The sequence below is a fragment of the Lactuca sativa genome, chromosome 1 (genome assembly GCF_002870075.4).
Source record: "Lactuca sativa cultivar Salinas chromosome 1, Lsat_Salinas_v11, whole genome shotgun sequence".
In the NCBI taxonomy this organism is placed as follows: Eukaryota; Viridiplantae; Streptophyta; class Magnoliopsida; order Asterales; family Asteraceae; genus Lactuca; species Lactuca sativa.
Genome location: NC_056623.2, coordinates 96,534,925 through 96,551,158, shown reverse-complemented (window position 1 = coordinate 96,551,158; position 16,234 = coordinate 96,534,925). Strand labels below are relative to the sequence as shown.

The 16,234-nt window shown below is 32.4% G+C and overlaps 1 protein-coding gene across 1 annotated transcript; it reads left to right on the top strand.

Annotated features, from left to right (window-relative positions):
- The first annotated feature begins 3,553 nt into the window (after positions 1-3,553).
- Positions 3,554-4,339, top strand: LOC111885965 (uncharacterized). The gene has a single exon (XM_023882202.3). The coding sequence runs from the start codon at positions 3,665-3,667 to the stop codon at positions 4,187-4,189; it is 525 nt and encodes a 174-aa protein (XP_023737970.1). The 5' UTR covers positions 3,554-3,664; the 3' UTR covers positions 4,190-4,339.
- The last annotated feature ends 11,895 nt before the right edge of the window (positions 4,340-16,234 follow it).

Genomic DNA, 16,234 nt, shown 5'->3' with positions numbered 1-16,234 from the left:
CCCTTTGTCTTTCACACCCGAACCCGAAGCTTGACCAGTCGGAGGTGGTTCGATTGTGTGAGTAGCTTTGGAGGAAGGAGGTGGTTTCGATCCAGTCTTCTTCTCTTCTCCCCTAATTGAAATCTTTTCACAGAAAAGATGTGTATCGATTACACAGCCTCCTGCTCTGATACCAATTGATGAGATTAAAACTTTAATCTTTGAAGATCGATTAGATCTTAAACAGGTAAGTAAATATAAAACAACAAGAACACGAAAATAAGAACAAGGCAAGAGTGAATCAAACGTCTCGAATGATTAAAACAAAATCCTCAGAAGAGCTCGATTAAGAACATCAACTGTAGAGGATTGGTAGGTTTACAAGAAGGATCAAAGAAATCTGTAAATACTATCGTTATGCTCTAGATCAATCCTTAACCTAATATGCATGCAAGCATATACTTATATAATAAACATAATGGGCTCTCGGTTGGACAGGCCCAAACCGGAATACAAATTAAATAAACAAATAGCTGAGCCCAAAGACGCAACCCTTGAACAAATCTTCAACCCAACAAGGAACCTTAAAAATGCTAAGATAGATCATCCTTATCTTCTGGAATAGCTCATAGTGTCATGTAAGGCTTAAAGGACCATAAAAAGCACAAAAACAAGCCCTAAATAGATCTAACAAAATGAATCATCAAGTTAAGAGCTTTATACCTAAAATAGTTTTCCAAGTTGATGATGATTCTGGATCCACAAGCTCTAGCCACACCAATGCAACTTCCAAGAGATCCTCTTCCTTCAAAATCACCAAAAACACCCTTAAATTTCATTTTTAAGCTCAAAACACTCAAAGGGCAATTAAGGTTTCATTCTTAGGGTTTGGAGAGGTGGAGACTGGTCATAAGAAAGTTTAGCAGCAACTTAAGGTGTTTAAACAGGGCATAAATCCTAAAAATTAGGGTTTGTCCCCGCTGACTGTACATCCAGTGTACTCCCATATACACCCTGCGTACGTAGGAGCATCCACAGCCTAACCATGAGTCATTACGCCTAGCGTACTCGCCTAGGGCCCAATTAGCAACGATATTTAAAATGGAGGCTTAAAAGGTTACTCGAAATGTGAATGTTACATTATATTTCATTAATAAACTTTCATTAAAAATAAAAATAAGGGCAAATTTCAAGAAAAGTTAATATATAACTACACAATTTCGATTTTCACACAAACTTTTTTTTCTCAATTATATCACTATATTTACAATTTTGTTGCAATATCAACCAAATGACCGGTTCTTCTTGTTCTCCTGGCAACCAATTTTCCCAAATTGCAATAAAGTCATTATATTACCATAAAATTTTGATTTTGACACCGAGTATTTTTTTCTCAATTATGTCACTATATTTACAATTTTGTTGTAATATCAACCAAATGACCGGTTCGACGCAAACCCTGTATTTGAAACTCAATCCTGCCACATAAGATCTGACATGGCTTCCACATCATAATATTTCCAAGTCATTTATTTGGTAACTTGTTAGATTGATTGTAATTGGTTACTTAGAGGAGTATTAATAATCTTTGAAGATAGTAGATGAACAATAAGTTCAACAACATTGATGTTGGTATACCATAACATGGCAAGCACAATTTGGAAGACGGTGTATGTAATTACTTTCTGCTTCTCCATCTAAAAGGATCATGGTTATAAAAAGCATGCCATGACACGATGCGTGGTGTAGCCGTTACGAAAACGTCCATGGTGGGTTTGTTAAGCGTGGTGCCCAAATAACGTGTGAAGATGTGCTTTATCGTGAGTTTTTTTCATGGCATAAATTTTTTTGTTTTTGTTTTTTCTGATCATGCCTATAACAATTGAGTTTTTGTTAACTTTTTTTTATATTAAATGATAATATAACACTTCCAAAAACTTGAAATATTTGATATAATTCTATATTTATATGATTTATCTTTTTTAATGTATATAAAATCGTCATGCCTTGAAAAACGCCATAGCTCACTATGGCTTTGGATTGACCTTGCCGCCAAGCCTACACCTCACATCATTTGTAACCTTGGAAAAGATAATACACTAACTTGGCAAGCACAATTTGGAAGACGAGCTATGTGATTATTTTCTATTTATCCATCTGAAAAAAAAAAATGCAAGTCTGTGCTTGCCAAGTTAGGGTATGATCTTTCCTTTCAAGAAACTCCAAATGGTTCTACTTTTATTCTCAGACAATGTCTCCCCCATGGTTGGAAGTTTCTCACGAGTGTCATCGGTAAATGCCTAGGGCATAAAATTGAAAATCTTGACCAGTTAAATTTGTTTGAACTTCAAATCTTGTATGATATAGTCAAGAATAAACATTTGGATTTCTCTTAACTCATGTTTGATCGGTTTGTGTCCCACAGATAGCAAGAAAAAACCTACTTATGTGACTCACCTAAGGATGATTGGCATTCTTCTAGAGTTCATATCACCAAGGTATACCAACATCAACATTGTTGAACTTGTTGTTCCTCTATTATCGTGAAAGATTATTAATGTTGCTCCAAATGATTGATTACCATCAATCTAGCAAGTTACCAAAAATGGCATGGCAATATTATGATGTGGGAGCTACATTGGATCTTATGTGGCATAATTAAGTTTCGAATATAGGGTTTGCAATGAACTGATGATTTAGTTAATATTACAACAAAATTGTAAATATAGTAACATAATCGAGAAAAAAAAACTCAGTGTCAAAATTGAAATTTTGTGTTAATATAGTGACTTTATTGCATTTGGGAAAATGGTTACCGGGAGAACAGGGAGAACCAATCAATTATAAATATAATGATATAATTGAGAAAAATATTCGATGTCAAAATCAAAATTTTGTGATAATATACTGACTTTCTTGCAATTTGCTCTAAAAATAATTAATTAGTAAAGAAATTGCAATGAATTAAAACTAAAATATAATTAAAGGGATGAAATAATATATGATTATAGGATAACGACTTAGATGTACAAAACTTTAAACTATATTGACCACTACTCAATATATACGGAGTAGTAAATAAAAAAGAACAAAAAATCGTTATATGCTCTAATGATAATAAATGCTTAATATAAAAATATTAATAATAATTAAGATTTAAAAAAAAAAGTCTCATTAAAGATGTTCTAAGAAACCCTTTGTTTTATTGAGGAAATAATCTTTTACTTTAATGATGACATTTTAATGAGATATAAAACATATCAAGTTATCAACAATTACTTTTCTTAAAACACAGGAATTTTATATTAGAAAAAATAAAACATTAAATCTTCGTATAAAATATAAAATGTGTAAAGGATTTTCTCAAAATTTCATTAACATCTATTTTTTAAACCTCTAAATAAAATAAAATATCAATTGACCATCAATTTGAAAAGGTAGACAACCTTTTTTTCTTCCTTATACAGTAAGCAACAAATTACAAGAGGCATCATATAGCCGTTATCAAACCAACGGTCCTCAATGCATATGTATTTGTATCTATACATATAAATTAACACCCCAAAGCCTTCTCTTCAATACCATCTAACATCTCCTCCCAGTCTCCGCTACTGTAATTACATCGCCACCAAGTCACCGCCGCCGCCACCGATCGCCGGAAAGCTCAGACAACAAGCTTAAGCAAATGGGTTTCTCAAGCGATGTTCAATCACACTACAAGACCCACAAGCTCTTCCTCATCAGCAATTACGTCTTACTGGGAGCAGCCTCCAGTTGCATCTTCCTCACACTCTCCCTCCGCCTTCTCCCCTCCGTCGCCGGTGGACTACTTGTCCTCCTCCACATCATCACCATCGCCGGAGCCATCTCAGGATGCAATGCGGTGTCGGCCGGGTCAAACAAGTGGTACGCAGCCCACATGGTGGCGGCTGTCCTCACCGCGATTTTCCAGGGATCTGTATCTGTTCTGATTTTCACGACGACTTCGAATTTCTTGGCGGCGTTGAAATCGTATGTGAGGGAGGATGATGCGGCGGTGATATTGAAGATGGCCGGTGGGCTCTGTGTTTTGATGTTCTGTTTGGAATGGTTGGTTTTGACTCTTGCTTTCTTCTTGAGGTATTATGCTTTTGTTGAAGGCAGCCGGACCGGCGGGAAGGTACAGGCGGAGGAAAACTCTAAGGTGTGGACACCACCGTTCCAAGTATAAGGCATGTGATGATGATGAAGAAGGAGATATAAATTATATATTAAATGAATTTTGTATGTTTTATTTGTTTTGAATATGTAACTTTATTTATTTATTTATTTATAGAATCTGCTGCTGCTGCAGCTATGCTTCATTCGTTCATTAAGAAAATGTTATACAGAAATTTGTTGATGGGAAGTGAAAAAAACTCATCAGCTGACATAGACACCAGTTAACCGATGAAAACTTTTTACCGAGGCACTTTTTTAACTCCAAGTTCCATAAATCTTTAAATATTATTAAAAGAAACCTTAAGACATCATTTTAAATAATCTCGGCCTTTGATTGTATTTCAATCTTATTTTTTCCACCATTAGATCAAATTGTTGACATCATCTTTACCATATGACATGTATTTAATTGCAATAAATGTTTTCCAATCGTCAAACAATAACTTTAATTCGTTGAAATGAAATGTATTTAATTCCAATAAAAGTTTTCCATATTTTAAATCTTGAATTTCCGATTATGTAGATTTTAATATGGTTAATTTTAAAAGCATATCACTAACAAACCATTTCAATCATTGCATTAATATCAACCATTAGTATAAATCCGTTTATATTAGTAAACCATTAATAAAAAATCTATTTTTATTAAGAAATCATTAATACCGAAAAATCATATTCAACTTATCACATAAATATACGATTCATCATTGAATCCATGGCTCACACTTATTTTTAATCGTTTCTTTTCTTCAAACATTCTCCTATAACATCTTTATTATTGCTTATATCTTTCATCACCATTCTCTGCTTCAAACATTCGTTATTTTGCATTAGAAGGTCAGTACTTTCTTTCGCTTTTTATAATTTTTTCAATTATTTTTTTTGTTCCTATATATTAAAGATGATCATGATTTTTGTTAGTTTTTATGTCACAAGAATCCAGTTAATTTTGGCATGATTTTAAAATATCATTGAAATTATTATGTTTTTGTATATCATATCAACCTACTTTTTTATCTTTATATAATAACAAAAAAATTTATAAATTTACACGACAAATATACATATTTTGAATTTTGTAATATTATTATACCTTACAAAATACAACTCCCTCCAAAATAATTTTCGCCAGTAATTTCATCCATAATTTCACCAAATTTCAATTTGTATTTTCTTTATATAATTTTTTTTAATGATCCTGATTTTTTTCCTCCAAAAATATATCAAACATTTACGTCTTAGATAATGCTGTCTCATTATAATTATTACTTTCCAAAAATATATTCATTTAATGAGGAATTTGATATAATAAAGGAAGTAATTGTTAATTAAAATGAGATATATATTTCATAATTATAACACGGGTTTATTAAAAAAGTTAATATCAAGGTGTAACCATTAAGCATTTTTAAAGTGAAATTTCATAATACATACAAACGATAATGTTGTACAATGAAATATAAAATTGAATATACTGAAAAAAAAACTATTAAGACAGTCAATCTTAAAAATAACATAGTTATGAAAAATTATAAAGTAAGATAAAAATTATAAGATATTAGGAGATTTGTAGAAAGTACAATTAGCAAAAGCGTTACGGTTATTAGAAAAAATAAGACCGTTAAGATTAGTAAAAATACAATATATAAACTAAATCATCAAAATAGTAATGAAATGTCATTATTTGATATTTCATATAATTGAAAGATATAACAAATTACATTGATGATATACTAAAATTATTCAACGTTGCGCCAAAACTAATGCAAAGTTCTTGCAAACACCAAATAAATAAGAACAAACATAAAAGTTAGCATTTATATTGATAATCAATTTAAAATAAACCAATCATGATTTAGAAAAGAATCTCCATTAATGATATATTAAAATTAAATTCATATAACATTTAACATTCTATAAATTATATTATATAACTTTATTTGAATAAATGAAATAGTTGTCAATATTTAATGCAGTAGAAAAAACGGTACATTGGTTGTCAATATATGTTTAAATTAGGTAACCTTATTATGGAAGGAACGTCTAATTAAAATGCTTATAATTATATAACAATATCATAACTATATGAGACGAGGAAGGCCGTTCAACTAATAAAACAAAAAATATTGTCTACAAAAAGGTCCTTCAATGATTATAGATATTTATTGTTTTCAATGTATTTTCTACACAATTCAATAATACCAATAACCATATATTTTTTTTATAATCGTTATGAAATATTTGTAAACGATTATATGTTTTTTATGTGTTTCCCGCGTTTAACGCGGGTTCTAATCTAATATTATATCAATTGATGTCTCATCTTCAATCTTTTAAGAAATATTCTTATTAGGTTAACGGGTATGGTTATCTAGAAGTCACGTCAGTGTCATATCAACTTCACTACTAACTTAATATTAACCCACTAATCTTTAGAAATGATTACCATTCCATATCATTTTTTTCTTTTTTATATTTTTGAATAATATTAAATTAAATTAAAAAATAATTCAAATAAAACACATATTAAAAACATTAAATTAAAAAACATTGCATTAATTTTTAAACACACAAACTTAAATCCTACAATATTTAAAACACAAGAATAAAAAAAATCCTCAATTACTTATTTTTCCTAAAATAATTTAAACAACAAAAAAAATCCTAAATTACTTATTTATCCTAATTTACTTAAAAAAACACACAACAACTAAAACATAAATATTAAAACCTAATCCCGCAAACATAAAAATTAATTTTTTTTTGTTTAAAGACGCAAACGGTCAGCAAAGCAAACGCTCAAAAAAAAGATACGTTACATACATACATACTCTTTCCCTCCTTCTGATCGGCCGTCTTCGTCCGTGATCCCTACTATGCCACAAGGCATCTACGCGCGCCTGGGACGATGTTCACGCATAGGTGGCCTTGCCACGTAACCCCACGCGTAGCCACCTTGTATCGATACCGTTTAGCCTTAGGATTGCTATTACCAGAATCTTTATAATTTTTTTTAGCTATTTATTCTCACAAAAAGACATCATTATATCACAAAGTCGACTGTGCTTATTCTGCATTTGAATTCTATCCGATTTTGGTACCTCAATTACTCAAATTCCACCGTTAAATTAGCAATAGAAAAAGTCTTAATATTTTAAGAAATTTGTTAATAAACCGTTAATTTATTTATTTTAGCTCATTTTTACCTAATCATGAGACGAAGCTATTATTTCTTTAAAAATAAATTTACAAACGTATTTTTTACGTGTATATATATATATATATATATATATATATATATATATATATATATATATATATATATATATATATATATATATTATGCATGCATGTATTTTTAAAGTTTTTATATGTATATGTTTACGTATTTTTTATGTATTTTAAATGTATAAACATATTATATATATATATATATATATATATATATATATATATATATATATATATATATATATATATATATATAACCATTTTACACATTTTTTATGTATTTTTTTATGTGTTTTTATGTAATGCGTATTTATATTCAATTTTACATATTTATGTATCTTTTAAAGTTTTTTATATAGGTGTTATGTATTTTAAATGTATAAACGTATTTATATGTGTTTTTAACTATTTTACATATATTTTTATGTGTTTTTTATGTATTACGTATTTATATGTATTTTTACTTATTTATGTATTTTTAAAAAAGTTTTTTTTATACATGTTTATGTATTTTTATATATTTTAAAGGTATAAACGTATTGTTTTACGTATTTATATGTAATTTTTTAGTATTTTACATATTTTTGTGTATTTTTATGTATTACGTATTTATGTGTATTTATATATATTTTTTAGCTTTTTATATAAATGTTTATGTATTTTAAATGTATAACCGTATTATTTTTACGTATTTATGTATTTTTTACTTCAAGTCATCTTCATCATTTCATTTAATTTGCACGGCTTCTTCGAGTACGTCTAAGCGAATGGAAAAAGCTTAAAATATGTGGGTATGTAGGAAGAAGTTGTACAAATTGGATGAAATGGTGAAAATGATTTAAATTAAAAAAATACATAAATATGTAAAAAAAATATAGTTCTAGATTTAAAATACATAAAAATACATAAACATTTATATAAAAACTTTAAAGAAATATATAAATACATATAAATACGTAATACATAAAAATATGTAAAATACTTAAAAATACATATAAATACATATAATCTCAAATATTATATATATATATAATGTTTCGACTAAAATAGTTCAATACATATCGACTAAAGGCAAATGGGCAACAAGCTAAGCCGGTAGCCCTTTATGGATGACAAAACCAATTCTTTTGAAAACAATATTTGTGGATCTAGGAGATATGACATTAGAATGCATAACCCGTTGAACTCTGTTGAGGAGCTCCACCGCCTCTGGTGCGAGAAAACCAAATGTATCAAATGTAAAAGGTACAAACACATGTTGATTTTCTATACATGCATTTTCGTGTTTTACCACTTTTCATGTAGTGGCTTTTAAAGCGACATGTCCTGCTGTGAAACCCGCTCCCTAAACCAACGAGATTAGAGACCCTAGTAAGATCCACGCACACATGCTTCCCTTCTATCCATCCAAATGCCAAAATGTCAGCCGATCTAAGTGTGGACCTTCCATCCTGCGAGTCCGTCAAAAAGTTCAATGGCGCTTCTTTCTTCGCAGAAATACCAGCACGCCGACAAGCATCACAGAGAACATCCTGAACCACATCATGTTTGTACTTGAAGCCAGGGAGCTCTCTACAATGAACCGCAAGTTCCCCAAAGGTATCCAAACATGCCTTGCGGCAAACTGGGCATATCTCGTCAATTAGGAATAGGGGAATCATGAGGCGGTAACGAAGGATAGTTCGGTAATCCACAAGAGACATATGATGACCAAGACCATCAATATGGATAGTTAGCAGAAAATCCTAAGCATGAGGTGCCCGCAGACACTCAAAGACTGCTTTATGTCTGACAGTCATGTCGAAGTCGACTTCCATATCCTTGATGATTTTGCTAAAAAGGGCACACGCCAATGCTTTTTGGGATTTAGGGGGGGGTGTCCTTATTAATGAAACCGCTACAGTCAAATCCAGGAATCGTATCGCGAAGACGAGTCATAACACATAAGTAATCCGAGTCCACACCACATATGCCACTGTCACGTAAGATGTGGTCTTGTAATGCCCAAGATTGGGCCCTCGATGCAACAAATCTGTAGGAGGAAACCTCGTATGTCGAGTACAAACTCAAACCATCGAAACGAATAGATAACGAAGCCAACCGCCACTGAATGTCTCCGAAGAAGGGGCCTCCGCATAAAAAATATGTTTATACATTGAAAATACATAAACATTTATATAAATAACTTAAAAATACATATATACGTAATACATAAAAGCATAACACATAAAAATAAATAAATATGTAAAATACTTAGAAATATACATAAATCCGTAAAAAAATTTAAATATATAAAAAAAATGTAAGCATATACATATAGAAACTTTAAAAAATACATAAATACGTAAAAAAAAATTACACATAAAACTATATGTAAAATACTTAAAAATACATATAAATACATAAAAAATATGTTATACATTTATAATACATAAAAATACGTAAACATAAACATATAAAAACTTTTAAAAAAATACATAAATACGTAAAATAGATATAAATACATAAAAATATGTTTATACATTATATACAAGTTTTGACGAAATCTGCATAAAAGTCTTATTATAATGGAAAAATTAACGATTTGGTCTCATTACTTGTTGAACAGGTTAAAAAGAGCTAAAGTAAATAAATTAACAGGTTTCTTAGACATTTCTATTCAAAAAGTTAAAAATTCGGGATTTTTTTGTTCAAAAAATAAAATTTAGAACTTTATTAAAAATTTTCCTAAAATATTGAGATTTTTCTAGAGATTTTCCTATTTATCTAAATAAATCCGAAAGGCATGTAATTTTGGAATGAATCCCAAAATATCAGATTTAAATTAAGTCACGTATATGATTCATCCTTGAATATGCAACTCAATTTTATTAGCAATCGTTTCTTTTCTTCAAACCTTCTCCAACAACATCATTCTTATGCTTATAACTTCAAACATCGTTATTTGCTTCAAACCTTCGCTGATTTGCACCAAAAGGTTACTACTTTCTTTCGATTTTTGCTTGATCATGAAATTACATATAGTTGATTATTTATTTGTTCATGTATGAAATCTATAAATGCATATATTTCAATTTTCTTTCTCACAGATTACATGAAATTACATACAACTACATAATATTGAGATTATTATTATCTTGTTCGGCGTTTATCTCATTACTTCCTAATTTTTAACTATTTGATATTGTTTAGGATTCTTTTATCCTAGTATATAAACATGTATCCGATTCAACTTTTGAATAATAAGAAAATTGATATTCTCCTTCTTTGATTATGATATGGTATCAGAGCAAAATCTGGGAAACTTAACCTAGAACTTTGCTCAAACAATGGTTAGTAGCAAAGGATCAAACCCATCGCCACCACAAACGAAAACTATTGATGTTTTGTCTCCATATTTCGTTACATCTTCTGATCATCCATTGCTAAATTTTGTAGAGAGAATCTTTTTCATGATGGAAACTATAGCGACAGAAAGAACAAGATAATGAATGCCTTGTTCGCCAAGAACATGGTAGGTTTCATCGATAACCCACAACCCATTCCAAAAGAAGGATCGGCAGATCTGATGAACTGGAATCAATGTAACGCCATGGTGAGAGGGTAGCTTGTCAGTGCAATGGAGAAAGAAATCAAGAGTAGTGTCAAATACGCAGTCACAACATGTGATATATGGTTTGATCTGGAAGAGAGTTTTGGAAGGGAGAATGTTCCAAGAGCCTACGAATTAAGATGAACAATCGCCATGATTCATCAAGAAAGTATGACCTTCACGTACTTGTCAAGGTTGCACATGTGACATCTTAAAGGAAATTATGAAGAAAGAAAATGAGTGTTGTATGATTTTCTTAAAGGACTTAATGATGATTGTGGAGCTTTGAGAACTCAAATTCTTAGCACCAACCCACTACCCGCTTTAAGCAATGTGTACCCCCTGCTAAGTCAAGATGAACATCCAAAAAAGGTTGGTACGTCCAGAAACAACATGAATGAGGTAGCGACTTTCCAGATCAGCAACAAACTTGGCTCAAGAATTATAACAAAAGGTAACTCCTCAAATAACCCCAACAAGAAAGAAGACAAAAACATGAATGGGACGAACGATGATCACTGGTGCTCCCATTGCCAAAAATTAGGACATAAAATCGATGGGTGTTTCAACTTATTGGTTATCTAGATTGGTGGAATGTAAAACCCCCACTTCCAAAAATCAACAAAACAAATCCAAGCAACATAACCCTTGTGTTGCTACCGTCAGTGGAGATGTTCCACAACATACACCCAATCTCACCAAGGAAGAGTACGATAGATTGCTTCAATTGTTGAAATCTACAAAACCAAGTGAGCAAAGAACAAACTCAACTACAAATATGACCGCTAAGATCGAGAAACTTGACAGCTGGATCATTGATTTAGCTGTCAATGACCACATAACCCACCTTAAAAAATGGTCAAATGCCATGACTAATGGAAAGAATGACACTTCAGTCACTGTCCCAAATGGCGAAACTGTGAACGTTAAAGGAATAGGAGATATAAATATATCCAATTTCAAACTTAAAAAATGTCTTAAATGTGCCAGATTTCAACTATAATTTAATTTCAGTTATCAAGATAACTCGCAATTTGGGTTGTTCTTTAACGTTTTACCTTATTCATGTTACATACATGACTTACGTTCGAAGAGCCTAATTTGGATGGGTAAAGAGCGCGATGGATTGTACAACTTGGAGCCAGTTGAAAGAAAGAAAATGGAAATGACAACTCTAAGGAAGTACAATGTTTAGCATAGAATATTGGGGCACACTTTAGAGGGAGTTTTTCGCAAGATACAACAATTAGGAGACATAGGTACTTATAGCCAATTTTGTGATTCATGTATTACAGAAACAAAGTAGGCTTCCTTTCTTAATTTTTTTTTCGAAAATAGTAGATTGCTTTGATTTAATTCATGTTGACATATGGGGTAGATACAAACATGCTTCTCTTAATGGTTCCTATTACTTATTGTTAATTGTGGATGATTATAGTCGTGGTGTATGGATATATTTGATGAAAACCAAGTTTGAAGCTGCTGAATTATTAATCTCTTTTTACAATATGGTAGAAACGTAATTTAAGAAGAAAGTCAAAAGATGAGAATAGATAATTGTTCAGAATTTCAATCTAGATTCATTCTGGACTTTTACAAAAATAAGGGTATGCTATTGGAAACCTCGTGCCCATACACACCATGTAACACCGCAAAAATCACGACAAATTTTAACTTTTCAAAAATAATCCAAAACCATAAATGTTTAAAAAATCATTGTTTTAAAATTGTATTTTTGTAATCAAAGTATCCCAAAATCCAAATAACATAAAACTGAAGGATGTGTACGGTCATGCCTTTGCCTTGCCACGGTCATCTGAAGTACCTGAAACAATAAACTGAAACTGTAAGCCAAAACTTAGTGATTTTCCCCAAAGTACCAACACGCATAACATATAACAACATATATTGGGACTAAAGCTAACAAATTGGATTAACCTAAGCCTACAACATAAGTCTGGCTTGCCCTTCAGGCCCACAACTTATGTCTGGCTTGCTTTCGGGTTTGCTGGCTACCGCACGAAGCAGTACTACCTCAAGCCAATGATACTATGTCGACTTATATATAATAGATAAAGATATAACAATAAAAAAATAATCATGCAGACCTTAACATATCACTACAACATACTAACTAGGATACATAATCTACCAGGCCGACATTGGTGCCTTCAACCCACAAGTGCAGTGAGGAAAACCCACCTCAATCAGAAGATAGCAAATCTCACACCCAAGTTTGCTGCACAACGACTCCTCATGCTGAATATAATTGAAACCAACCTTAGTTACTTTCTGAGGTTAAGCTCATAATCATGAGGCCCAAAATGGCCCAAGTCCAAACTAGGCCCACTAATGGCCCAACCCATCTAGGGAAACCTAAGGCCTAAATGTTCCAAAATAGCCTCAAGTCAACAGTCCAAACTCCAACAGCTGACCCTCACATCATGACCAGCTCATGGTCACGTCGTGAGCATTAACTTAACCTGGTCCCAACTCAGCAGGTCAACTTAGCCAATCAACTCGCCTAGTCTCAATTCTAATCATCGTCACATCGTGGCCACTTCCTGAGTCACGTCGTGACCTAATCTAGACAAAACATTCGGGATGGAAAGCATTCTCATAAAGTGACATGCTTATTCCTCATGTCGTGAGCGTTGAACTGGACAGCTTTGAGCATTAAGCTCTTCTTCCTTTTAGCCATTACTTGGGACTTTCCATAGGGTCTTCCCTTACCCAATGGATGATAAAAATCGTAGATTTTTAGTCATGCATGTCCAATGCATGAATCAAACACTCACTAGGTCAAAAGAGGGGAAAAATGAAGTCAAGACTCATGCTTGGAGTCTAAAACTACTCCAAAACTCAAATCTAAAGATTATACTATAGAGTAGGCCTCAATGATCCATAAAGTTGGCAACTTTATGGATCCCATGCATGCAATCCTTCACAATCATGAAAAAAGGAGCTTAAAACTTAGATTTAGCATGCATGAGGTAAAAAGGTCAGAGCTTTGTAACTTACAATGGTCCAAAATATTTGCAAGAAGGTGAGGTAGGAGGTGGATTGCCAAGAGGTTTCTCCACCAAGGTCTTCTTCCACTTCAATGAGACAAAAACCACCAAAGAGAGCTTCAATGTCACCAAAATGGCTAAGGACTTCAAGTAGGTCGAGATTAGGGTTTTCAGGAGGCAAGAGAGTGAGGGATGCTAAGGATAGGCAACCCTAGCCCTCTCATTCCATTAAATACCCGAAATATCAGGGTTTTGGTCATCAGGCCGTTCTCACGTCGTGAGCACCCAAAGTATCACGTCGTGAGACTTAAAAACACGTGTCAATTAGTCAATGGCCACTCATGACGTGACCACCATGTATCACGTCGTGACCCTCATATAAAAGCTATAAATCAATAAATAAGTACCTCCATGACCCATGTGTTTACAGACCACAACAAAATGGAGTGATAGAAAAGAAACACATAGATTTGTTAGAGATGGGAAGAACTTTATGTTTTTAAGCCTCACTTCCAATTGAATTTTGGGGAGTTTTCATCCTAACAACAACATAAATTATCAACAAATTTAGACAACAAAACACCACATGAGATCATTCTTGGAAAGGTGCCCACATACACGCACTTACGAGTATTTGGTTGCTTGGTCTATGTACATAATGTGTTTGGAAAATATGACAAGTTTGGATGAAGAGGCATACCATGCATATTTCTTGGATATCCGACGGGTCAAAAAGGATATATGTTGTATAACTTGAAAGATCAAAGAATTCATATAAGTCGAAGTGTTACTTTCGTTGATAGTGAATTCCCTTTTGGCAAAAATTATAAAGGACACAAGGTAATTGCAAACAAACACCTTGTTGATGCATTGAATAAAATCCAAGTCAACGATGATAGCTTCACTAGTTATCCAGATGAAAGTCCACCTACCAGTGATCCATTAACTATAAAGGCTAATACCTTAGAAAAGGAAAAAGAATATTCCAAAAATGACATGTTGGAGCAAACAAGAAATAGACAAAGTACGTATGTTCGTTTTAAACCCAAGCACCTTGAAGACTTTGTGACTGATTTGCCCCATCGATCAACTTCTGAAAGCCCATCCCTGCTACATGCTCTTCGACTATGACCAATCCACTGGTACATCCTCTTTCTAATTCTGTTTCTTATACTAAGTTCTCAAAAACTCATCAGGATTTCGTAGCATCGATCACTTCAAATGAAGAACTGAAAGACTTTACTCAATCTTTGAAAGATCCAAGATGGATTGAAGCAATAAAAAAGGAGGTAACAAATCTTGAAGAGAATGGAACTTGGTTTTGATGGAACTCACAGCTGAAAAAAGAGTTATTGGCTCAAAATGGGTCTACAAAATAAAATATAAATCCGCTGGAGAGGTTAAAAGATTTAGCTGTGGCTGCGAAGAAGGAGTGGGAAAGTTCATCAAATGGATGTAAATAATGCATTTTTTCATGGAGATCTCAAAGAAGAAGTTTATATGAAGGTCCCCCAAGGTTTTCGTGATAAAAATGTGAAACGAGTTTGTAAACTACACAAGTCCATCTATGGTCTTTGACAAGCTTCTAGAAATTGGTACCAAAAATTCACGAAAGCTCTTATAAAAATCAATTTCCACCAGAGTAAAGAAAACCATTCCATGTTTGTGTTCAAGAAAGAATCAATACATATTACTGCCCTTATTTATGTCGATGACATTTTGTTGATAGGTAACAATATCAACAAAATTAACGAGATAAAAACTCATCTTCAAAATCGTTTAAACATCAAATACTTGGGCCCACTCAAATACTTCCTTGGTATAGAAGTTTCTAGTTCTAAGGAAGGTTTTGTGATTAGTCAAAGAAAATACACGCTAGATATCCTTGAAGATTGTGGTGTTTTAGCTTGCAAACCTAGTGCATTCCCGATGGAACAAGACATAAAGCTTCGAAAAGATGATGAAAGTTCGGAGGTCGATGCCTCTCGTTATTGAAGGCTGGTTGAAACCTTCTATATCTCACAGTCACACGTCCAAACATCACTTTTGCTATTAACCAACTGAGCCAATTCTTAAGTAGCCCACAAAAGTCTCATTTGGATACAACCTACAAAATGCCTTGCTACTTGAAGACCACTCCTGGTCAAGGGATGTTCTTTTCATCTAGTGGAAGTTAAGATCTCACAATATATTGTGACGTAAGTTGGTTAAGTAGTCCTAC

What these genes read in the sequence shown, in the direction of transcription:
- LOC111885965 (XM_023882202.3), top strand. Translation starts at nt 3,665, where the DNA reads ATGGGTTTCTCAAGCGATGTTCAATCACACTACAAGACCCACAAGCTC.